The following is a 26,137-nucleotide window of genomic DNA, read 5'->3' as shown; positions in this document are numbered from 1 at the left end:
ATGAAAAGGAGCCAACGTTAATTGCAGGTCACTTCGAATCGACTGAAGTATATATTTTCAGCATTGACCATGGACTGGTCACTTTACGATCGTTGTTCAAAGACAGAAGTGCTTGTTGCAACACGTTTTTTCCGCTAATTATCACAAGAGTTTTTTATCTTGTAGAAACGCTTTTTTCTTACCAAGTGTTAAAAGAATTTTTTGAGCTCGAGCCATGGCAAATACAAACAAAAAGTGAGTAATAATTTAATAGTTTTCTGTGTGATTCATTTTTTGCAGTACAAAATGGGACGATTGAATAGAACCAATTCGAAAACATTCGTTTTAAAACTTACTTTTCAATAAATATTGAAATTTTTTGAAAACTTTTTTCAAACACTTTTTTTCATACAGATTAAATCCGTCGAAATCAACTTTCCGTATAAATACAGCGACAAGTCGGTCATCGAAAGGAATGGCAAATTCCGAAGAAGACCAAATTGAATTGGAATTGACCGCAGATAATATCGAATTGATGGAGAGTTTATCATCGACAGCAACAACATCCGGCGTTTCTTCAAACCAACGTGAGAATAAATCAAACGAGTGTCAAGTTCGCAATGGACGTGCTTCGCGACATCATCGAAGAAGCGCTTCTTCATCGTCCTCCTCATCGTCGTCATCGACTTCTTCATCTTCGTCATCGGTATGTTTTCTTTTATTTATTCATTTTTTATTCAAAATCACTTTGCTGATTCGCTAACAACTCGCTTTTTGAACAAATTTCAAAATCAATTCCATTTTTTCGCGTGAAAATTTGCTTTTCTAATCTCACACATAAAGCTGTTTCTTTCTTCTTTTTTTTTATGAAATGCACAACTTCCAATTCATAATTTTTTGTCAATTCATCATAATTCGTATCTAACTGATTCATTATTTAATTTTTTAATTTCCAGGATGAAGAAGAAAGACCCTACTATACTGATCCGCGTAGAGAACGACAACGTTTGACGTCCGTACGAAAGAACACCGAAAAGTCACGGCGTCAAATAAGACGAAAGCAACGTTTTGACAAATATCTTCGCGACAAAGAAGAAAAGAAACGAAGCCAAAGAACATCACCATCGTCAAGATCATCTCGATCGCATCATTCATCTCACGACAATCAACGGAAATCAGAATCAAGAAAATCACCTTCAAATGAACAGCCTCAAATTATATATGTTCCGGTTAGTATGATACACACAAAATTCGAATTAATTTCACTTGTTCGACGATTAAAGCAGGTTTCATTGCTATTTCTGAACTATGATTGCTGAAGATTGCCTTTAATTTACTTCAAAAACTAATCATTTTCCATTTTACTTCAAAAGGTACCACAAGCTGGATATTCGATGGGATACAATATGTCACCACACGTAATGGCACCAATGCAAATGCCTTATTTACCTGCACACAATGGTTTTCAACCATCAATGCCACCTCCTCATCATTTCTACGGACCTATGCATCCGCTGCAAATGGCGCCACCAATGAGACCGATGAATGTGCCATTCCGAGCTTCAATGCGAGCGCCATTCCGAGTTCGACTGCCACCAAGGCTGTTCCATCACCAGAGGCCATTTCAACGCAGAATGCAATAAAAACTCACAAACAACTGTATTTATTTATTTTTAAGCTGCTTTATTTATAAGAAAAACGAAAAATAGTTCAAGATTTGAATAAAACAACAAAGTTTCTACATAAAATATCGTGTGTGCATTTTTTTGTCTTTTTATTTCAAAAAAGACGGTTTTCTTTATTTCGCAGAAAAAAAATTTACCATCAATGAACATATTCTCTATTTCAAAACTATTTTATTAACTTCAACAACGTTTTATATAATATCTGCATCACAAAAACGCTCTAAAACGTTCCGTTTAAATCTAGTGTAATCGATACAAAAACAAAAACACACTTCACTTCACCGGCTAGGGTAATTAATTGTACACACGAGAAAAAATGAATCAAAATAGAAAAGTGCTCAATTTCACCGCCCGAACAACATTCCGAATGAACCATTCAAACCATACGCTCTTTCATTTTCATTCGGTATTTTGCTGTCACTGAGTCATGTGCTTGTATTCGCCAGTTTGAGGGAAAAAGAGGATTTTGAAAACGGATTCCTCTAACGTGATTGTATACTAAAGCGATTTCTTGCTAATCATCCATTCTTCAATACTTTCACGCCGCTAATTCAACAATTAAAATTGTAATTAAACGTTTGGTATAAAAGTGAAATGGAAGCCTCTTTGATTCATGCCCATTAAAATCTCTTACTTAATCTCAACGCTCTAACTTCGGCTCTTCTACTATTTGTCTCATTTGCTTGTTTGGCCATATATAAAATTGTGGTGTTTGCATACGAAAGCGGTGCAAAATAAGCGCGACCATAGCTTTGCTTGCTTAGTCTCATTTCTGTTTAATTTTATTGTAAGATGCACATTAATTTTCTATTTAGAATTCATATTCATAAATTTCATTGGGCGAAAAAACGAATTTCCAAAAAAAGAGAGAAGAAAATCATCATTTTGTCTTAGATATTCAGATTAAAATTGATTCAATCAATTTCAAACAAAAATCTCGTTGACTCTCATATTTCTTCGTGTGAATCAAATGTAGAGCTTGAAAATATCAACATCTGTAAGGATATAGGCAATTTGAATATATATCCAGGATGTAGATATGTCTCTAAAAGGGGAAAATTCTGTAGTTTTGTCTGGAAAAGGGCACTGCACGGATCATTCTAATGGTAAAATGTATACCCACTCTATCAGTAATAGGAGTTTTAAACTACAGACTATGTATAGCTGACGAGGAAAAGAAACAATGGAAAATTTATTGGATGTCTGTGCGGCAATAAATGTTCAAATCAATCATCCGTTTGCTATAAAATTCATTATTAAACTTGGCATCATAGCAAAAATATGACATTTAACTCTATATATATATATATTAATAATTAAATATAATTTGTTTGGATTTAAAAAAATCACCGATTTTTCTCCATTTTCACGAACAAAAAAAAATTATTTACAAAAAGAAAAATTTCGGATGGCCCGAAGAACTGTATTGTTACTTCGAATGCCATCGAAATTGAATTTTGGAGCACAAAAATGTTGGTTTATGCTCCTTCGAACCGGTTACCAATGTCATGTGCTACGAATGATTGGTTGAACTAGAAATTTTGGTTAGTTCTTTGTCACCGTATTGCACAAGCGGCGCCGATTCATCTTCATCGTCATCGTCTTTGGCATTCAAATCGGTTGCGGCCAAATGATGGTTTGCATTCATCATCATCATCGTCGTCGTCGATCGTTGTTGCATTGCATTAAAATCTGTAAAATTCGTGGTATTGATTACTGTTGCATCATCTTGATCCTGATCAATTGATGGCGTTCGAATGAGCTTAAATGTCGGTCTATCGCCTTTCGTTAAAATTAATGATGCTGGTCGCGCATTTAATTTACCCAAACTTCCATTCGCTGTCGATGACTGTTGTTGCTGTTGTTGTTGTTGTTGTAGATTGATCGCAGTGGCCGCATGTTGTAACTGCACCGATGGCCTCTTTTCGCTTAGATACTCGAGAACAATCGGCTGATTTTGCTTGATCGACACACGACGATCGGTATTTTTCACACTTCCCGAGTGCTTGAGAATTGAATCACGGCGTGCCACTACCGGTGAACTGGCTAACGACGGACATGCACTAACCGAAGGCAAGGGATAATCGCTAAAATCTGTAGATTGAGGAAGAAAAGAAAAACGAAAGAAAAAAACAAAAAAAAAAACGAAATTCATGGAGAAAATACGTAAAAATTTGATGGTAATTTTTTGATTTTTTGTTTTGTTTTCGCAATTAGCTAAACGGAAAATTTAAAAAAAAACGAACGCCAATTCAATTGAAGCCAGATTCGATTCTTCGACAGTTTTCGGGGGATTTTGTTTTATTTAGGCATGATGTTGATGAGAGCATCGATCAAATGACATTTACATGATTAGTTTCTACAGAACAACGAGAAATTTTGCTTTGATATACTATAGTACATATATGTACATGACGTGAGTCGGAATGAATTATTCGAAAAATTGCAATGGTTCGAACGCATTTTTATTCCATTTTTTCTTACGGATGGAAAGAAAGAGCACTTTTTATTGTAAGATTCATCGTCTTTGGACAGACCAAATGATTTACTCAAGTCTTGAAGCTATCAATTTAATAATTCATCAAACATGATTGAAATTCGAATTCATTTAAAGCTGAATTGTTTTAATTTCAATTTTTATTTAATTTTCAAGAATTTTTCGAATAATTCGATTCGTCTAATTCTGGATAAAAGGGAGTTTTATAGTAGGGGCAGTTTTTTTGGGGGGATGATTATGATGAAATTAACGATTGAACGGAAAAAAATCGCAATATGGATGGAAATGTGGAAAAAAATATCATTACTTCAGTTTACTGATAGAAACAGCTCGCACTGTGGCATCTAATTGCAATAAGTGTATGCAAAAAAAAACATCCGGAAAGGATCAGGCCATTATATTCAATCCGAAATTTGGATTTGAAATATTCAGGGCGCTTGAACTAGGTTCCAGCAAGGGTTTAATATCATTGTATGAATATAGTCGACTCCCTTCAATTCGAACCTGGTCAGAAGTTCAAATTCTTCGATTCAAACTCCTTTGCAGGTTCGAATTGTCATCGCCCGACGGGATATTTAACGATAATGTTCAATTTTCGTCAGAAGAAAAATGCATAAATCAATCTATAGAACAGTCCGGTGAAAGAAAACCATCAAACTAACCCGTCGTTCTTCCAATCGTTGTCATCTTTCGTTTCAAAGCCAAAACAAGTAGATTTCATTTGAACTGACTAGATATTATTACTCATTTCTCAAGCCGTTTCCCAAAACTCACCACCACAATAACAACAAAAACAAAGTGCAAGAACGATCCAATCACCGTTCTAAGTTCCATTTTACCATTTTAATGCATGCAATTTCAAACACCATTTATTTTATAGGTTCCACTGGATAAATTATAACAAATCGTAAACAAACAGAAAAAAATAATACCGTCCAAACACCTTGGAATATACCGTATCAAAACAAGCAACTCTTTCTTCCCCACTTTTTCTGTGCGTGCGGAAAAGTAATGAAAATGTTCGATATAGTTGAGATAATCTCCCAAGTGTGTGATACTTAATTACTCTTTACGAAGCAGAGACATAGATTTCATTCTGATGACAGATGCAAGCCACAATGCGTTGAAAACAAAGACCTTTGGTGGAAAATGACATTAGTTGACAGCTGATGCGCATGCGAAGATCGTTATAGACACAATAAAATCTACAGGATTCGTTGTCTCATGCAAATCGAAAAATCATCCATTTGTTTTCACACTTTGAACAAAATTGTGATTTTTATGACAATTTTTCATTCCTGATATCTCTAGATTAAAATACATTTGGCAAAGCAAAAAAGCGATATTTATTTGAATTAAATCATTGGTTAACTATGGATTGAACGTTATACTCGGCTTTGTCGATTAATGTAATGCAACGGCGAATATCTTAAAGGGCAACGAAAATACTGGCTTTTTTTTTTTTTAGATCGAATTGCTTCAGTTTTGAACTGAGCCTCATGTCATTTTTGGACCAAGTACTCCATATCAACTAAATCGATTGATACCATACATTCATATCAATTGATTCAAGATCAGTTCAGCAAAGCGATTCATCTTTGACCTAAAAAAGCCAGTTTTTCCTTCAACGGCCGTTTTCGTACAACTCTGCTACTTTTTATTTAATGAATTCATTTCAACTATACTCTAAGACATTGTTCAATTTAACTCTATGAAAGAATAAAATGAAACACTTTATTTGACTTTATTTACATTTCTAGCATCTAAAAGAGCAAAAAAAAAAAACACGGCAGAAGCTTTAAGGATTTGGTTTATCAACTCATAAATATTATAGAACACACAAGATTAGATCAATTGGACAACACTTTACAAGCGCGTAATTTTCATTCGATTAGACTGGGTGACACAAGATTGTCAATGCCAAAAATAGCGTAAATAAATACATCAAATATTCGCTTCACCAAAAAGAACACAAATGCCTTGCTCAAAGAAGTCGAAATCGGCTCGAATATTTTGGAGCAAATTTTTGGAACACAGAACAACTCGAACAAGAAGCAAAACAAAATAATCTAAAAATTCAAGTAAAATGGATGTGATTGACATTGCCGCAAGAAATTTATAGGCGTGTATCATCAATGGATGGTTTGGATTCAGAGCAAGTGCCTTTGGCATCAGGCATCAGAATGACAGTGGATGATGGTGGTGGTGATGTTGTTTTGGTTGGGACTATCGAAATGGCAGTATGATTATTGTCAATGACAGTGGAGGTGGTTTCACGATCAAGCACTAATGATGATGAACTACACATGGGGTTAGTTTGATTCGATTGCATTTGATATGATGATTGTGATTGTTCGTGCACACTTAAACCGGCCACACTATTCACGTTATTATTATTGTTTGTGTTAATGCTGTTAGTATCAGCCGCCGGCACCATGCTATTATGACCTTTATTCACATTGCTTACACTAAAACTATGACTACTACTATAATTATTATAATTATTATTATTATTATTGTAACTGAGACTGTTGTTGATATTGGTGGAAAAGCTTATGGTGTGCAACTGAAGACGATCGGTTGTGTCATCATTTGAATAAGCTAATGAGCGTTCATGTTCCGCTGTTTCTTGTATTGGTGTAAGTGCAATCGTCTCACCTGTCGACATTGATGGACCGCCGGTTGGGCTGGGCCGTTCACTTGCCACCACATCCTCGAATGCTTCTTCGTTTAGCGTTTGCAATGCACCGCAAATCATTTGCTCTTCAAGCGTCACCTAAACACGGGGAGGTGGAGTCAATTCATTGGCATTTTTATTTACTTTTTGGTTCATTTTCAAAGCGTGGACAAGTTTCACTCAGAAGAAAATCGATAGAAATTTATTTTAGTGTCACATGTCACAATGTGACCAAGGGTATAATCAAATAAAATGAATTTACGAAATTAACAGGTCAATTTGTGTTCTGTGGAATAGAATGAGATGAAAAATGATGAATTCCAAAATGAAAATTCAAATCAAAGCCGGAATCAGTCATAAGAAAAAAAGAAGGTAAATCCCCAATGAGGAATGTGTACAAATCTGTAACAATTTTGTAATGAAATGTACACAGTGTGTGCACAAACGGTGTACACTTTCATACAATACGCGTTACAAGAATACCATAATTCCTCATTGCGTCAAGCCAATACAAATCGGAAGCAAATGGATTTTTTTATTAAATTTGGCGGTAAGATGTTTTGCGGGGTGCATAAATTTACCTGATGATATTCATAATCATGGAGCTTTGGCTGCATTCCAGCGAGAAAAACAAATGTTTGCATGTGAAATTAATGTTTTGTGTGTTGATGAAAATGGTAATTTTTTTCATATGTTTGAAGAGCAAAAAACATTTGGTGTAGAAAATTTGGATTTTTTTTCTTTTCAAAGTGACAGAAGAGTGAGGACTTTGATTTTCGTTTCCTTTCAAAGAAGATTTTTTTTTTTTTTCATCCAAAAAAGTAGTTGAAGAGTAATAGTGTAGCTTTTTGAAATTGAACCCATTAAAACATCCATGCAATGCGTCAAAATCCAAACTCACCTGTTTCTCGATAACTGATTTTTGTCGTTGGAATGTTGGCTGCACCGAATCGACTTCAGTTAGCTTCATTGCTGGCTGTAATTTTTCAATATCACGCAAGCAATTGATCAGCAAACGAAAGATCTCCCAATGGCCAAAGCTCAAGCCGAGCAATGATTTTAATTCATTTAAATCACAATGTATTAGGACTCGTCCGCTGATTGCATTCTCATGCAATGCCTGCGCCAAACGATCGAATGCCGGCTCCAATTCTTCAATCTCTTTCAATAGGGCCGTCAGACCTTCAACCGACAACTTTGATAAACGAACGTGTAACAGGTCCTCCTGAATTGGGTTGGGAGAGGGAAACGAGAGAAAAATTGGAGAAATGGATTTAATTGATTTGCTACCTTTCATTTTGAAATCTATGTTGAGTTTAATTCTGTTTGATATTAAAATTCCGAATTCGAGAGACATTTTATTCTCGATCAAAAATTCCTTTTTTTCGGATTTTTTTTTTTTCGCTGCCAAAAATGTCACTTACGGGAAATGCACTTAATAAATCAGCCGTGGGCAGCACTTTTTGCTCGCTAATAAATGGATTAATATTGTCAATGATGCTTTTTCGTCGATTTGGTGGTTCGCCGACACTCGGATTTGTATTTGCTGGGAAATTGTTTGCAATGAAACCGGGCGTTGCAATGGCCTGATTGCCGAAATAGTTCTGTGTGTACGGAATCATCGATTGGTGATATGAAACCATTGGATTTGACATTTGACCAAAATTGGTTACGCTCGCCACATTTGGCAATTGACCGTGAGGCTGCGAACGATTCGGCATCGATAATGGAATGTTTGGTTTCATCACAATACCCTCATCTTCGAGCGCTTGTTGATCCTCTGTGGGAGTGGAAAAAAAATCATGCGTAGTAAAAATGGCACACAAAATTGTTTGAAATTGGGATTTATGATTTGAAGAAATGAAATTGAATTTATGTCATTAGGGTAGTTCGAAACAAATATCGAGTTCAAGATTCAAAGAGATGAACCGAGCTAGTGGTACCTTTCAGCACTTTTCGTAAGTATGGATCCAAATTGATGGTGAATGGTAAAAAGATACGTAAATCAGCAACGAGCAAGTCGTGCTTATGAAGTTGCAAAAATGCCTCCAATTTCCGTTCATCGCGATCCAATTCCAACAACGGTGTAGCGTCTCGTAAATGCGAAATTTTTGGTCGAACTCTGAATCGTGAAAAAATGAACACACAAATAGTTTACAATCATTTGAGAATAGTTCAACAACAACTCCAACAATGAACATTTTTTTAAGAATAGTTCAAAATTTTTAAATTCCTCAACAAATTCTTACTTTTCATATAAGGTTTGAAGTGAAACCGAATCATCGATTTGATCACCGCTCAAGTCATGTTCCAGCACAATCATACTCGCTCGCAGTGGCCATTGCTCCGTTAAATTGATCCATGAACTCAAGCGATACCAGCTAAATTCGATCTGGAACGCTTTCAGCAGTCGCACTGAATTGTTTAATTAATTTTTTTATCAAAATTCGTTTCAAAATGAATTGTTTCCGAAATTCAATTCAACTTCAAATGTTTGATTTAATTTAAATTTTTAAGTTTGGTTCAACAATTTACCCGTGATATAGATGACGTTCATCAATCGTCTCATACTACGAGGATTGACATCGCTAAAGTAATCATCCGTGAGTACGATTTTCTGAAAGCAAAAAAAAAAAAAAATCCGTTCAAAAATGTGTTCATCGAAAAAAGCCAAGCGATAGAATGGAATTACCGATAGATCGATGGGTCCCGTGGGCATAGTGCTCATTCGATGCAAGTTGGAACCAATTGAACTGGCAATTGATTCCGACATGCGTAGTTTTTTCGAGCTATTTCGCGGTGGATTCACTGGTGCCCGAAGTTTCTCGTTGCTTGACATAATTTCCGAGGCATTGGACAATTTTCGAACACTGGCCGAATGATTCAACAGCGGTACATCTTCGTTTTGAATATCAACCACATTTCGTCTGAACAGCATGGCGGTGTTTTGTGCGCGCTGCACTTTTCGCAGTCCGGAATTTTGCAAATAAATTGGTAAGTGAACTAAGTTCCGAAGAAAATCATGACCGCCGATTCCACCTTCGGTGAATAGACGACGACTGTTGGCTTCGGCTGCTTTGGCTATAACATGCGGATCGACTGCCAATAACATGACGAACGGCCGATTTGGTGACGATAACAATGTTTGAATCGAACTTAAAACCGTTATTATCCGTTCCGTATCACATGAATCTAACGCATCCACTATTCCCACCAGACGACTTTGTTGCTTTGTAAATGCATCCAGGCACTGGTTGAAATGACACAGAGAAATCGGTAACGTTAATTTTTGTTTCAAAACTTGTAATCTTTTCAAACTTGTATTGGACAATTTCTTATTTCATTTCGAAAAAAATCAAACGAAAATCAATGCCAAATATCGCTCACCTTAACCATATCAGTCATAAGCGACACTTCTGCGCCCAAAGCCGTCAATGGTGCTCCTTCATTATTTTTCAATGCTTTTTTGAGATGTCGACTTTGCGAAATGAATAGCGAACTCAGAGCCTTTGCCCATGCATGAATGTTCGCCAGTGTGCCCGCTATCAATATTCCACCGATGATGTACAGTGCCAAAAGGAGCCCTTCCCTGGAAATACAACGGTTATGATTTAGAAAAACAAAATAGAAGCAAATCCAATAATACGTACTTGGTGGCATTTTCGTCTTCTTTCGTGTGCCCAAAATAAACGATGAGAATGGATGCGATTGAAATGAGTCCAAGGAATCCGATTTCGAATAGAAGGACGAGCGGTATGCAGCACATGCGTCTCCATCGCCAACTTGATGACACCTTCAATGGCTTTGGCTTGAATGCTCTATACAAACGTGTTGGCAATGCACCGTAATGGTTTTCGATGGCTTCAAACAGGGAGATTAGCATGCCAGCCACAGCAAGCTCACCGGTTGGACTAGCCGGGCTCGCTTCGGCAAAATGAAATCGAACTGGTAGCGGTTGTGAGCTGCTCTGTGGGCCGGGTGGATGACAGAATGCCACTTGCAATATGAGTCGCAGTCGTCCCAATCGTTTCATAATGCCACTCATAAAAGCGTACGGCCAATAGAAGTCATAGTTATTGTTGGAAAATTTGATCAATTGCAATGACACAAAGAAGAAGATCAACGCAATAAGTGCCGAAGCGGTTCCATAGATGTATGACCAGGTGGCCAATCCAACAACGCTACCGATCAAAATGGATAAATGCCAGCAAACGATAATCAACAGCCATGGTGCTCGGATCGGTGGTTCGGTCCATTGACGAGCAAACATATTCATTTCGTCACGCAGTTTGGCCAGCAGAAAACTTTTTCCAGAGCCCCATTTGGCATACAATCCCACGGTGATTGGTGTAGTGAGCGTTGGTTCGCTCAAAACATCGGCCACCGCCGACGAATACAGTTCATAGCCTAACATTCCTTCGGAATCTTCGTTGGTATTGAGTCGTCGTGCACCGAACACTTGGCCGAGAATTGTTTTCTGATGGGCATTGTCCAATGCATAAGGCGTTTCACCGGCTTTATTCGCTCGATACAGCAGCTGGCTATTCTTTGGGTTTCTAAGCAAGGCTTCAACAATGGCTTTCGATCTGGCTCGCATTGCAATATGCAATGCAGTATCACCACGTCGATCGGTTGCCGTCACTTTGGCACGACGATCCAACAACATTTGAACAATTTCTAAGTTACGATTGCGTACGGCACGTAATAACGGTGTGTCACCGTCCTTGGTAGCCAATTCCAAGTCTGGATTTGATGTCAGCAAATGACGTACGATCGATGCATGACCTTTTTCGACGGCTGTATACAAAGCGCTTTTCTTATCTTTGCCTTGAATGTCGACGTCAACGTGACGCTTCAGCAGCAACTCAACCACGCTACGATGGCCATTCTTAACGGCATGAATTAATGGGGTGTCATTCGAACGATCTTGTATATTTACATATGCACCGGCCGCAATCAGCGCGGATGCAATCTCATGCAAACCCTCACGGCATGCAATGCTCAATGCAGTCATTCCATCTTTGTCTAAGGCATTCACATTTGGTTTGCGCTCAAGTAGCAGCGAAACACATTCCTGATGTCCACCGGATACGGCCACCAGAAGAGCGGTCCACGAATACATACCGGCTGTATCGACATTGGCACCAGCTTTTAACAGAATTTCAACAATATCGGCATTACCACGACGACATGCCCATACTAAAGCAGTTGTACCATATTTATCACCTACATTGACTTTTGCACCGCGTTGCACCAGCATCTGAACGATTTCCCTGTGACCGCGACCAGCAGCCCACAGTAATGAACCCAAATGGAAGTTACCGTGCGCAAAAATATCCGCACCTTTGTCGAGGAGTAGGGCCGCGATTTCGGTATGACCGTAGTACGCACTCCACATGAGAGCCGTCCAACCGCCCATATCACGATGCTCAATGTCAGCACCATGCTCAACCAACAGTCGCGCCACTTCGGTGTGACCATTTTTAGCTGCATTCAACAATGCTGACCAATTATCAAAATCTTCGGCCTGCACATCAGCGCCACGTGTAAGCAATTCCCGGGCAAAAGGTAACAAACCTTTTGCCGATGCAACCATAAGCACCGTTTGTCCATTCTAAATGAAGTGAATGAGAACGTGATGAAGTTCGAAAGGGGAAGAGAGAAAGAGAAAGAGAAAAAAATGTGTCGTTAATACGAGAAAATTGAATTCAAATAAATTGTTGATTAGAGTAAATGAAACAAATTTAATCGTCATATTAAAAACGATTCGGAGCGTTGAATTTCATGCTTATTCAATCATTTTTGACGAAAATTCTTTTTAGAAGTTGAAATTTTTCATTTACAATTTTATTGATATCGATTCCCTTGTGAAAAATTTGTGACTGACTAGCCAGCCGTCTAATTTCGGACTTTTTGGCTGACTATCAGTAACTAAAAGTGATTATCTCGAACAAAATATTCGACTGTAGTCAACTGCAGTTATAGTCATCTAGTAGCCAAAAAGTCCGAAATTAGACGGCTGGCTGAAAGAATAACTAAAAGTGTTTGTTTCTATACAACATTCTTGAATTCAATCAACTTAGCCAGTTTTAGTTATTTGCAGCTACATACAATTGAATGACTGTCAGCCACTTTATTTGCACACGGGTTTGCTTCAAAGTATTTTAATAAATCGATTTTTTTTGGCGCGATTCTATGTCAAAGCCAACATTTTTCATTCATTAATGAAACGTTCAATTTTAAATTTTTTTTTCTTCAAAAGTTCATATTAATCAAAATTTGAGCTGTTGAACAGATTTTCATGTGAAATAAATTTTTTTTCATGAAGAATCCAAAATTAAGACGAAAAAAAGGAGAAAAATGTTTTATATACCAATACTTACTTCATCTCGATCATCCACTGGTATTTGACGTGTGTCAAGAAACGTCTTCAGACCGGATAAATCATTTGACTCAATGTATTGTAATAAAGCACGATGACCCAGTGTACCCATCGAATCACCACACCGATTTAATGTCTGAACGGAGAATGAACGAAACAGAGATCAGTTAGCGGCTATTATATATGGTTGTGAAAATTGCATTGAAAATTATCCAACAACAAAAAAAAGAAAACATGATTTAAACGAAAAAAACATAAAGTTGACTTCAAAGTAAATGAAATGTAAAAAAGAAAGGGAAATAAATGAAAATAAAAAATAAAAATGGAAAATAACATTGCTAAAATTGTCTATCGTCTACGAAAGAAACAACAACAGCAACCGCGAAAAACCCTCAAAAGCCTTCCGACACGAACGTTAATTTGTTAGCGATCATTTGAATAAAATATCTCGAATGCATCCACTAATAAATTAATAAGTAGCGTAAATAAGCAATTAATCAGATTGTCATTTCGATTACAAATATTATTAATTTCAGGAGGAAGAAGGCATCGAGTAATAAATCGCGTAATGACTAGCTGGAACAAGGCGCCATTTGATGACGCCAAACGCGTATAACAAAATTAATGAGCCACGTTTAGTGTTTCAATGTTTCGGCCAAAGACGTGTATTTTATGCTTTTTCTCTCGTTCGGAAAGATACGGAGAGAGAGAGAGAGAGAGAGAGGGAGAGAGAGAAAAAGAGAGTGCGAGTTGCGTACAATATTTCAAGTTGTCCACCAGGACAGCGAATGTGCGTTTTTCAAGCATTTCTGATTTGTTGTTCCGGATATCGATTGTCATGCTGTGTACGAATGTAAACACACTGAAAATGTAAAACATTCAACACGCAATTATCTTGGCGCATCCTACACCAGCTCACTTTTCCAACTCTCTGTCAACAACAACAAGATCAGCAGCAGAGCAACAAAAATAGCAGCCATATGTAAATTTACTGCATTCTAAAATATTTGGGGGCAAAAGCAAACGTTTCTCACCTTCGAATAAGAAAACATTTACTGTGAATTCGATCGACTTTGAAACACATGGGGCGAAAAGCATGCATAATACTATTTCGTGTTTTAATTTATGAAAATCCGACAATATGTTTTGCATTTTCTGAGTCTCTCTAATCACAATCGATCGGCAATAGATTCGATTGATTGTTTTAATGGTTGTGCGCGCCATTTAGAAAATTCGGCTCAAGTGTAAATTGCAATTCGATAAAATAAATGAGCCATTATCAGACAAGCAACAACAACAACAAGAACAACTAGAAAAATGTGAAAACAACAACGGAAAAAAAAAAAGAACAGCCGTTTGCTACCTGTTGTTTACTCAACACATTTTGAATGAGACGACAGAGAGTGTCAAACATGTGTAAGACATTCAAAATCGAAATTGTTTTACAAATAATCGCGTTTGCGCGTGAATGAGCGGACAAGAATAACAACAATAAAAATAATTGTCAAACAGACAGATAAAAGTTCTCAATTGTCGATCGTATTTTTTTTCGTGTGTGTTCATTTCTGATATGAAAATGGCAAGGACTTGTAACGATAATCAAATCTAAAACAACAACGATTTTCAAATAGATAACTTATTAATTACTCATAACTAAACACTCATAATTGCAATTAATCGCCATTTACATTACAAATGTTCAATTTTTTCAAGTAGTTTTTGGCGAATGAGCGCCGCCGCGCACAAATTCGACGACTTTTTTTTTTGTTCGTCTACGATCAACGAGCACAAATGGTGTGTTGTCGCTCCAATGTTGCGTCTATATGGTAATGTCGATCATATAAATGCATATTTTTCTACTTCAATTAGCATTGATACAGGCATTTGAATTCGCGTTAAGCTATTTCATCGTCGTCGTCATCGCCATCTGAGATAAATTACACATTTATTCGAAAGAGAGATGTTCCGATACGATCGGCGAATTCCGATGTTCAACTTTTTAATTTGGAATCACCTTTTTTAGTCCAATCAAACAAAATCTAGCAATTTCATCCAATTTTCATTTCAATTGACCATTTTGCCAATACTCCATTCGCTAGCACAACGATGAGAAAAAATATTTCGATGGAACTCACTAGTCAAACGAATAAGCAAACTAAATCTGCGCTCTAGAATTGGAACATGGCTAATTGCTGATGCGAACGAACGAAAAAAAAAAACAGTCGCAGTTTGTATGATGAGAGTTCGCTCTCAGATTCGAAGCTAAGTGCTCGAGCAAACGATTCAATTTCAATTTGTGTTCCGATGAGTGAACTACAGAGAGTTTTCGCCGTTGGAAAAAACACATCCCGTCGATTATTTGTCGCGTATCTGTATAACCTTTAAATAATTCTTTAATTATTTTTAAACGTAAAAGGAACGTTCGTTTTTCTCTGCGCCTAGCGCAACACTAAGTAAAAACTAAGCCAAAAATATTGTTCAAGTGTTGTACATTTAAATGTGATGAAAATTTTGATTTCCAAATGTTTTTTTTTTTTCATTTTTGATCAATTTAAATCGAAAAATTTCGATCAATTGAAAGTTCTCAATCAAATGTGAATTTCCGAACTAAAATTCATTGACAAATTCTTTATGAAAACTCTAGAAAAACCACCAAACAACTGATATACTAACACCTTTCGAGCGCGATCGTGTGTAACGCGACGATAGTTCGGAGAAATTCAGCCGTGAAACACTGAGAATAATCTCTTCAATTGGACCAGTGAACCCGCGCATTGTGCAACAAACGATGGAAAAAAAATTAATAAAAAGAAAACAAACAAACGATCGATTGTTGTGTTTTCCAATCGAATCGGAGTTTTGGTAATTTATGGCATTCGAACAAGCTTGTTTGTCGTAGTCCGTGGAATCCGTTGAACTTTTTTTGTGTGAATTTTTTTTTTGCAGTTCGTTATGATATGAAACGCGCACAAATTTCAGTTCGTTTGATAAACACGTGAGAAAACAATGAGCAACAATCAAAAACTAAAACACTAAACACAATTTATCTTGGAATTTCGTTTGAAAGTTTTGTTTTATTTTTTCGTCTGTTTCAAGAAGCGCAACCCAAACGTGATCTTTTGTATGGTAAACAATCCACGATCGAGAGATAACAAGCGAGAGTGTGCGCGCGCTGAACCTGAACAATGTTGCATTAGGTGCGATTGTGTCGTTGTCGTTGTCGTCGTGGTTGTCGTTGACGGCGGCAGGCGGTACAAAAGTGACAAGTGATTCGTAAATGATTCTTTTATATCAGTCCGTTTCGTGTGTTTGAATTGTGCAATCGGCCACAACTTGACGATTTCGAAAGGGAAAGATTTGGCCGTTGCAATAGTGAGAAAGCAAATAAACGCGCGCGCGCGCGCGAAGACACCGAAATACCAACAGCCGCCACACACAACCCGAACTTTGTGTGTTTTTCCTTATTTACGTCAAACTTTGAAGACATGCCGTAGCAAAATGAATTGATAATATGAACGAAAAAGAAGCATAAGTACGTGGTCCGCAGCACCCAACCACCGCACACAATTACACACACACACACACATACACATACATGTGAACGGCGCTGACTGCACATTTGATTTTTCGCTCAACACACACTTGACGCGTTGCTACTTTTTCGCGTTGCTTTTTTTTTCTATCTCCTTCTTTTTTTTCGCTCAGAATTTCTTCTTCAGCTCAAAGACTTCGCTTCGTTACCGCTTCATCGCGGTTTTTATTCCGGCTTTCGATGCATTGTTCATCTGAATTTGAGCAAATTAATCAGCTAAACAAAAGAAGCTCATTTGCAAAATGTTCAGCAAATAGAGTTTTTTCGGTGACTGTTCCAGGTGCATGACCGAATTGAATCGATCGATTCAATTGTGTGAAATGTTTTTTTCTCTTTCGAAGAAAACCATAGTCAAGCAAATGAAGTTTAACTAAATTTGAATTGATAGTGTGATCATTTTTAGACTTGGAACAAGCCAAAGATAGAAATGATATTTTTTTATATAATTGTGCTTATTCGAAACCAGTATTGAGACCATGTAATTGGCCTTTGGTCAACATGTGATCCGTCGACTAAAATAACCAAAAACAATGATAAAAAATAATTTGAATATCTCAATTTTGGAGTGTATTGTTCGTAAAAATTCTTCGTTTGATTTCGATTCCATCGTGTTGTGTGTGTTTGCTTGCAATCGTCATATTATGATGGTCATAATTTAATTGCCTTTTTTGTCATTTGACTTTAATCCACTTGAGACGAATTCCCTTTTGAGAATTGCTCGATTCGAGACGGAGTCGAACAAGTTTTTTTGCTCATTATTTTCAGTGTTTTTTCTTCTTCTTTGTGTTCTGAGTATTTTTTGTTCTTCATTTTGAGGGTTTTTTTTTTCTTCGACGGCATACATATCGCTTCGGCTAGTCGCATTGAAGAAGAGCCAGAGCCACTCGATCAACGCAATCTAAGATCGTAAGAGACGAAGAATATGCGTTTTTGTCCAACAACAAAAATGCACAACTTGAACGCACGCCAATGTTTCACTTTTCGTTCATCCTTTGCTATTACAAAAATGAATACATGTGTGAGGTACTCGACCGCTTTAAAAACTAGTTTTCAAATGTAACCGGTACCTTTTTGCTCTGCTCTTTTTTTTTCACTTAATCCACCGGCTGAATTTTGAAAGGTCAGTGTCCAAATACGTAATATATTTTTTTTCGCTTCGGCTATAAATAAACTTCTCTTTTTACATTCGACTTCAATTGCATCGAGGTTCCGAGATGCACCACAGCGCGTCTTCGTCTTTGTGATTATATCATGAATGCGCTTTTTTTCCACCTACGAACTGGATAAACGTTTGTTGGTCGTTTTTAATGTCGTTTTTTATCGATGCCAATTTTTATGGCAGAAATCAAGTTGATTTGCATTGACGAAATGCATTCGATTTGACTCACATAAATGGGGAATCCCCAACGACGCAGAGTGACTAATTCATTGATTGGTTAATGAAAGACAACTATTTCATTGATTCTGGAGGCTGTGCCATCGTTTTTACCATTTACTCATCATATTCCACGCATTCGGTTCGAAGCCACAAATTATGGCACATAATGTAGAAGATGAACATATGGACATAATCAAGCAATTTAAATGCAAATAAAAAAAGAGAAAAAAATCATTAAAAACGAATAAAATGAACGATATAGATCTTGCAAATCCTCTTTATCAAACAACACCAACACCAACGGACAGTATTTCTTTTCCATTTTCATAATTGCTCCAAGTTTTTTTTTGAAGGCACATTAAATAAACGGACGTGAAACGTCTGCGGAAATTTGCATCTTTTCATTCAACTTCTTCTTAATCTTCATTTGTTTATCTCAAAATTTAAATATTTCGAATAAAAAGCAACGAAAATCGATTGATTTTATCAAACTTTGATATAATTTTCAACAATAAATGAAATGTCTGATATTCCAATTTTGTGTTGCTAATTTTTTAACCGATCAATAATGTTAAATATTAAAATAACAAAACCTGTAAATAACTGTAACCCTGACAATAAAAAAAATTAAATTTTGGGTCGATGATAGAATGTAAAAAATAAAATTCGGTTTCAATCGAGAATATTTCAAATTCTAACAATTTATGCATTTCAAGACAAGATAAATCAATTCAATTTTGATTGAAAACGTTCGTCACTTATGCTGAGGTTGTCATCGGAAAACATTTGAATCGATTGAAAATGAAACTTGAGCTTTTTACGCGCAAAACATCACAATTCACAATAGATTGCCGCCCGAAACGACTTCTGATGCAATAAGTTTAGTGTGCGATCGCAAAGCTTTGCGAATGCAACAGCTTTTTTCATCGAAAGCAATGCGATCAACCGACCGACTGAGATACATCTCAAAACAAACAAATAAAAAGCTGTTGGAAAATTATCATCAATGATATATACGTAATTCTCTACCTTGCATACTATCTATGCGGAAACGCAATAATATTCACAATAAATGACTTGAAATCATGGAAACAAACAGAAAAATTTGCATTATCGATAAAAAAAAAAAAAACGAAACGAAATGGGCCGAATAGAACATTGACTTGCGGGGGAAAGAAGAACCGTTTTTCGAAACGATGTACGAAACGTGTGTGTTTGTTTGTTTTCTGGTAATATTTTGAAACATATTTTAACTAGTTTAATGAAGAACGGCTATTTTTTGGGGCAAAGTCCATTTTGAAGACGATTTTCATATTATTATTTTTTTTTATTCTTATTGAAATGAATTTCTTTTTGGATGAAATGTTCCAAATAATTTTTTAAAAAATTGGACCAGAAAATGTTATTCGTCATTTTTTCCGAAATCTTCAAATTATTCAAGAATTCCACGCTGTGTACAGCTCATATATTAAAGTTCGACATTGTCGAACTCTACAGACTGAGTACTGAAACTTGTAACTGTTTAGAACAAATGTAGATGTTTACAACAATTAAAAATATTTTCAAACCGAAATATTTATCTTTGGGTACTAATTAAATATTTTTTTGCTTTTAGTCGAATTCTAAATGACCAAAATGGAAGGCGATGATCCATTTTTTCGAAACTGAAGACGATGACAATGTTTTATTCTTTTTATATGCATTCCGAAGTGCCTGAAATGCTTTTCGATACGAGTAAATTTACCGAATATGACGAATTGCTTCATTTGTTGATGAATAAAATGAATTCAAAGCACAAAATGCCCAAAAAATATTATGCTAACTTACTGTTCACCGAAGAAATGTGGATAATGTGTGAAATAGTGTTGAACTCGCGAATAAAACTGTTTATGTGTAGCGGCGCGAATTAGATCAGCAACTTGAATACAATACAATAACTTCTTCTTTATTCAAAAAAGATGCAAATTAATCGAAAAAACAAGCGAAAATTCTACCAGAAAGAAATGATACGTATCATCGATTGAGTAGCGATACCACCACGAATTTGAATTGAAATTTTAAAAGAAAATCACCACAACTAGAGTGCTATCGTGTGTATTGTGGATTGAGCCGAAGCCACCGACTAACTGAAATAAAAGCGAATTAGTATTAGAATAGACAAGCGATAAATTATTAATTGAATTGTGAAAAAAGCAAAAAAACGAAGAAATGAGCAGCGGCTGCTAACGGGCTTAATAGTGAACGACACCACAGAGAGCGTGAAAAAAGAATGTGTGTGTGTGTGTGTGTGTGTGTGTGTGCAGTAATCAGAGAAAAAGTAGGAAAAGGGGACAATCGTAATTAAGTCGGTGAATGAGTGAGAGACAATTAATGAACTTGTTGAAATATTTGCCGATAGTAGTTGTTGCGATGCACACCGAAAACGAATTATGAATGAATGCGAACAAAAACAAAAAGGTTCACCATTCATTCAACCAATGCGCCAATCACACACAAAACGGAACGATGCAGGTAGAGAAGTTGACAAAGTCGACGACATAGTTCAGCCCGACAAAAACGACGACCAACAACAACAACAATGAAAGAGAGAGAGAGAGAGAGAGAGAGAGAGAGAGAGAGAGAGAAAAAAACGATATATTAATTGCATTTTATTGGGTGTATTAGACACGAGCAATTGTGTGTTATTGAGAGCTGAGTATTTTGTCGGCAGTGCATAGAATGTGTGTAGAGAGAGTAAGTGGCGTGCGCGCGTGTGAACGAACAAAGAAATCGGAATATAATTTACGTGTTGCGTTATGTGCGTGATTTAATGCATATGGAAATTGACGAATAATTTTGGCGCATTGGTAATTTTTCATAATCTCATTTGTTGCAGCGAAGTGAATTTGTGTCTATTTGATGCCCACACACATATGGATTGAGAAAGAGAAAAAAAAAATGGAATGAATTATCCTTGAGACGCATCGAAACAAAATTCACAATTAGTGTCAAATTGTTGGCGTGATTTAGCCAAAGAACGAGAGAATAAATGAAATAAACCAAAGGCCTTTGGGCAACAACAAGCCGCCCGTTTGGACAATCGTAAAGAAACATTCGTTTGTCGTTGTTCTCTCTTTCGAATTCGATCGAATCATCATGATATCGACCAAATCGAAATTCGAACCGTCTTCAAACGAATGTGTGACTTCAATTTTTTTACTGCTAGCGAATCACTCAGTCATTCTATTAACACTTTGAGTCATTCGATCAATTAGACTTGTTTTCAAGAGCTTCGATCAATTCGATGTGACCGCACGGCTGTCGGCTCCGTCACAGTGAAATATGCCAAAATCATAAACAAAACAATCATTCTATTTTTCGAAGAAAAATTATTTAAATTGCAATCTGTTTACGGGATTTTTTTTTCTCCCTATTTCGTCGACATCATTTATGTTATACAAGTTGTCAATTCAGCCGAAAACGAATTGTGGTTGTTTTTTCGCGCGTGTCAGCACAAACTAATCAAGCAGCAAATTAACTACAACCAACTAACTAATTCAATGATTTTTCGAATCAATCGATTAGATCAACTACACTTCAAAATGGAATGCGTTCGAAGAATCAATGGAATTTATAGCGGAAAAAAAAATATGCATGAACAAAATAAAAATTAGTGTCGATTTGTTTTTAGTATGGGAATAGAGAAAAAAAAATAGAGACGAGAATGCTAGTGTCAGTCGAGCAGTTTTTTTTTCTTGTTTGTTTGTTTTTTTTTTTTTTTTTGGTAAGTGGGGAAGCAGTTGTTAGCAAAAACCCATTTCTAGTTGTGTTATTCCGTTCTACAGTTTTTTTTCCCCTGTTTACGAGACAGTTTCCAGTCTGTTTAAGGTGTTTTAATTTTCGCCAGAGTCAGTTCTCGGTCCTCGAGATGACAATTATTATTGTTTTTTGTTCTATTTTGAGAAAATAGTACGCAGTGCAAGTACCTTGTTCGGGCCTTTTGGGTTACCGTGTTCAACAAAACGTGTTATTCAACGTGGTGTCTGTTTGCGTGTATTTTGTCATGATGAGTTGCGCTCGGTTTTTTTTTATCCACAGATTTTAGTTTGTGTGTGTGTGCCAGGGGGGCTGTGAAATTACTTTTTTTTTATTATTCCAAAGAAAAAAAAAAACACAAGCTCACTTGAAGTTAGATTTGAAAAATTGGTTCTGATTTTTTTTTTATGTACATCGATCAGACAACACACAAAGCTCGATCACGTGCTGCTGATCGGAGTGGGGTCAGTATGTGTTTTTTGTTTGTTTGTTTTTTTTTTTGCCATATTCCTACCGTGTGCGATGTTGAGAATCGTCTTAGGCCGGAGTAAAGTTGTGAGAAGCGTCGTTGTGTGCTGGTGATTAAATCGACGGGTTCGTTGACATCGGTGATCACAACGGCGGGTATGCTGAAATTGGCTTCAAGTGTATTGGATCCTTTGTCATTGATATGACCATTGTGAATGCGTTTTGGACTTTGAATTGTCGATGGTGACACTAGTGAGATGTCCAACGAGCTTGTATTTGTGTCGCTAGTTTCATCCTCTTCCTCGATATAAAAATCCGTGTTATCGATGGTGGCACGGCGTGGCCCGTTCGGACACAGTTGTTGCACGACCAATTTCTGTGCAAGAGAAACATTTTTACATGCGGTCACTGTGCTGGACACAGGCTGGTGGACATGATTTCCACTGGAACGCTCGGGACGTGCAACATTTCGGGTGATATGCAAATCACGGACTAGGGCTTTTATGTGCTCATAATTCTCTTCTTGCGGATTTGGCATCGTCGGTTCGTTGCATTCAGTTTGGCCAATTGTAACCCTTTTCATCGATTTACTCTTATTTTGTATGCGTTTTTTTTTTGCAATCGATTTTTAGTTTGGTATGTGATTTTTGGTCTAGTCTGGTTTAGTTCGTTGTTTTTTTTTTCCCTTGGTTAGCAGTGGATTGTTCAATATTAGCGGTAGTGTGCATGTGTTGACATCATTTCATTGTATTTGGGTGTGTAAATAAAATATGGATGCAGAATTTTATGCTGATTCTGGCAAATAAAACTGTTGCGCAAAGGGTGCACACTCATCCCATCTTCAATTTATTCCATTGAATTGTAATTTTTTTTTTTTTTTGATTTTTCTACTAACTTTTGTTTGTCTTTCTTTTCTTCTTTATTTCTTTTTTTTACTTTTTTTCAATTTTTCCTTCTTCTTCTTTTGCTAAAATGGTTCGAGACAGTGGAAGGTGTTGAAAACAACTGCTACCAACGATGCTGAACTTCACAACACAAGAAAAACAGTTGTTTTGATGGTGAACAAAAAACGAAACTATTTCAACTGTCGACTCGTCAAAGATCAAAATGTATGGACACGGTCTCAATCCAAATGAAAAAAATGTAATTAAAAAAAAATGCACAAAACACAAAGACCCTCGACAAATTGTCACTTATGAACTGATGCAAAATCAAATCATAGAAACTAATAAAATAGAAACTTACGCAAAAATGTCAAATGATTTTGTCTTATTTATTTTTTTCTTTAAAAGTTCATGTATTGGTGAAATAGCCGCTGCGCCATATATGCTTACCTGCAATAGGGAAATAGAGATAAGCGATTAGAATCGTGAACTAAAAAAAAAATGCTTGTGTATATTTAATTTTCTAATACATATTCATTTGCAAATGCGAAACGAATACAAACTAATTTGATTCAATTGATTCAAAATTAATTCAATTGAATGTATATGTATCACATATGGTAATGGAGTTGAAATAAAGAAATTTCGCTTAAGTGTGGAATTGCCATTGAAATTCAATCGTTTAAACGAAATCTAGTGACGTAGCGCGATGGTTTTGAACGATACCGCACATTGTTTTGCTTGGCAAAACGATAAGGAACCGACAGTCATTTAACGAAGAACGTTTCTGTAATCAGTTTTGCGCGATGAAATCAATAGAAATTTTATGACTGATGATGTGACTTTTTTTCATCGTTTGCGGCACACAAAAAAAAAATAGAACGCGACACACAAAACAAACATTCACGTGATGAAAATCTCGCCCATCTCTAAACAATCTTGCTCAGACACATAATCTGGCAAAATACGATGAGATTGACAGTATTTTTATCGATCAGTATCAAGTTTCTTGGCCATAAATTGGGCGATTTTCGTACTTCAAGTCGAAAATAATGAAACGGATTCGAGAATTTGATCTTTGATCCAAACACTTGAATTAGACCGCTTCTGAGTTTGAGTGATGTGAAACGTCGTCGAATCAACAATTTTGTACTATCCAAAGGATGATCGTTCTCATTGTAATTTAGTGATGACTTTTGGTTTGAATGCCCTTGTCTATAAAACATTGACGATGTATCGAAGCTTCCATCGACAAATCTAGCTTGGTTGGTAATTCAAATCGACGGGATTGATTACCTGATTGCTGGTGTTCGATGTGGTAGGTTTGACTTTGTGTTTAAACATATTTTTTCCAGTTTGCTCAACTGTTTAATGCGAATGTTTCGTTGTAGCTGGATCGATATTGTATCCGACTGCAGAGATTGAGCGAAAATGAATGCTGCTTGTGTTCAGGTTTGATATGTACTGGCTCGATAAACGAAATTTACAACACTACCACGGATCGTATGTGTGCGCAACAGTTTATAAGACCGTTATTTCGCACATTTTTCGCTATCATACTCAATAAACACTATTAAGCAATTCCCATTTGGATCGATGTTTGTTCAGCTTTGGTGCTATCACACAATCCGTTCAGAGGGAGATTATTGATTTCCCTTGTTCTACATTGGAATTTCCCGGAGAGAAAAAAAATTCGGTGCGTTTCAGCATCCAACTGAATCCAGCTGATAAAAAATATATGGATTTTTTCTTGTTCTCACACGGTATCTATTGTTTTTTTTCCTCGTTTTTCACTGTATGTCTTTCGAACTCTTCTTTTCACGTCTTCTCTTTTTTGCACGATCCCTCACTCTCCTTTTCTCTCTCACTCTCCCTCTGTCTCTCTCTCTTCCTTTCTCACTCAAATTTTTCCTCGATTTCGATCTATCCCTTTCGCTCGATATCTTTCTCAATACCACAGCAAATTCACTTTTCAACTTGAAAGATAACGGGCCGCTCGGAACGAAAAAAAAAAACAGATCCTCGTATGCAAACGATTTGGGGATTGCAGTTAACTCAACATTTGCGAAACTCAAATGGAAAAAAATGCGCGCGCGTTATTTTTTGTTTAATTTCCTGTTAGCCAACGGCAACAGAACGGATCGTCAAAAAAAATCAAAGAAAGAAAAGAGTTTGAAATGTACGATTTGACTATGTTTGAACAACTAACTGATTTCTGATTTCATTGTTCGTGCACACGATTTTAAATTCCCGAACCGTTTAAATGTATAAATAAAAATGACACGCCAATTGAGGAGCGAACATTGAAGACAAGGCGAAAACGAATGAAACATAAAAAAGAACAAAAGTGTATACACATCAAAATCAAAGTGCGCGCCGCGCGCGGCATCAGCATCATCTTAAACAAATGAGCAAACTAGTTATTACAGAGAGCAAGTAGACAAAACAAAACGCGCATTCATCCCAAAACATTCTCATTTGTTATATGATTGGGTGAGTGTGTGCGATCGCGCATTAGTTTGGCGTTTATTTAATTTTTTTTATGAGCCAATTAGCTATGCGGCATAGATGCGCGCATACAATCAATATTTATTGGTGATATTGTTTTGAGAATTAAGAGCGTGAATAGCTCTTTGTTGTTGTTTGAATGCGATTTTGATATTCCATTGCGGGACTGCCTAACTGTTGGCTTTGATAGCTAGTTTGGTCATAGCGTTCCGTGCTCCGCTGCTGAATTGCTCTCTTTCGAGCCGAATGTGTTTCTGTACGCAATTAGATCAAGTTTAGTTCTAGAGCAAAC

The 26,137-nt window shown here is 36.6% G+C and overlaps 2 protein-coding genes and 1 long non-coding RNA gene across 14 annotated transcripts in view; 2 read left to right on the top strand and 1 right to left on the bottom strand.

Moving 5' to 3' along the window:
* The first annotated feature begins 214 nt into the window (after nucleotides 1-214).
* LOC129575927 (vitellogenin-like) lies at nucleotides 215-1,622 on the top strand. Its single transcript, XM_055460167.1, has 4 exons — nucleotides 215-234; nucleotides 394-685; nucleotides 936-1,208; nucleotides 1,353-1,622. Exons 1-4 carry the CDS (start codon nucleotides 215-217, stop codon nucleotides 1,620-1,622), a joined length of 855 nt encoding a protein of 284 aa, XP_055316142.1.
* Nucleotides 1,623-1,796: 174 nt separating this feature from the next.
* The window catches only part of LOC129575878 (kinase D-interacting substrate of 220 kDa), a 32,464-nt gene continuing 8,123 nt past the window's right edge, over nucleotides 1,797-26,137 (bottom strand). For 2 of the 12 annotated variants that reach the window (XM_055460049.1, XM_055460042.1), the window contains exons 3-13: nucleotides 13,222-13,356; nucleotides 10,489-12,452; nucleotides 10,226-10,427; nucleotides 9,531-10,088; nucleotides 9,374-9,455; nucleotides 9,088-9,253; nucleotides 8,782-8,960; nucleotides 8,263-8,618; nucleotides 7,740-8,063; nucleotides 6,820-6,937; nucleotides 1,797-3,758 (exon numbers count right to left, since the gene is read on the bottom strand). In XM_055460049.1, coding sequence (XP_055316024.1) covers nucleotides 3,178-3,758; nucleotides 6,820-6,937; nucleotides 7,740-8,063; nucleotides 8,263-8,618; nucleotides 8,782-8,960; nucleotides 9,088-9,253; nucleotides 9,374-9,455; nucleotides 9,531-10,088; nucleotides 10,226-10,427; nucleotides 10,489-12,452; nucleotides 13,222-13,332 — 4,641 coding nt within the window. In that variant the 5' untranslated portion in view covers nucleotides 13,333-13,356 and the 3' untranslated portion in view covers nucleotides 1,797-3,177. Of the gene's footprint in view, nucleotides 3,759-6,819; nucleotides 6,938-7,739; nucleotides 8,064-8,262; nucleotides 8,619-8,781; nucleotides 8,961-9,087; nucleotides 9,254-9,373; nucleotides 9,456-9,530; nucleotides 10,089-10,225; nucleotides 10,428-10,488; nucleotides 12,453-13,221; nucleotides 13,357-15,893; nucleotides 16,845-17,879; nucleotides 18,401-20,017; nucleotides 20,317-22,155; nucleotides 22,452-22,499; nucleotides 23,480-23,698; nucleotides 23,788-24,633; nucleotides 24,987-26,137 lie in introns of those variants that run through there. The other 10 variants (XM_055460047.1, XM_055460041.1, XM_055460048.1 and 7 more) reach the window with 10 other exon arrangements.
* On the top strand, nucleotides 20,910-23,705 carry LOC129575879 (uncharacterized). Its single transcript, XR_008688841.1, has 2 exons — nucleotides 20,910-21,036; nucleotides 23,440-23,705. It is a non-coding gene; the product is annotated as an uncharacterized LOC129575879 (long non-coding RNA).

This window comes from Sitodiplosis mosellana, unplaced genomic scaffold (genome assembly GCF_009176505.1).
Source record: "Sitodiplosis mosellana isolate CC-2019 unplaced genomic scaffold, AAFC_SMos_1.0 Smas_scaffold_6170, whole genome shotgun sequence".
In the NCBI taxonomy this organism is placed as follows: Eukaryota; Metazoa; Arthropoda; class Insecta; order Diptera; family Cecidomyiidae; genus Sitodiplosis; species Sitodiplosis mosellana.
The sequence above is the reverse complement of the archived record's forward strand: the minus strand, read 5'-3'. Positions and strand labels throughout refer to the sequence as shown.

Bases quoted from the DNA above. Each gene is read 5' to 3' on its own strand.
- LOC129575927 (XM_055460167.1), top strand. From the start codon at position 215: ATGGCAAATACAAACAAAAA. The intron at 686-935 runs GTATGTTTTCTT...TTTAATTTCCAG, and splicing joins CTTCTTCATCTTCGTCATCG to GATGAAGAAGAAAGACCCTA. The intron at 1,209-1,352 runs GTTAGTATGATA...TTACTTCAAAAG, and splicing joins CTCAAATTATATATGTTCCG to GTACCACAAGCTGGATATTC.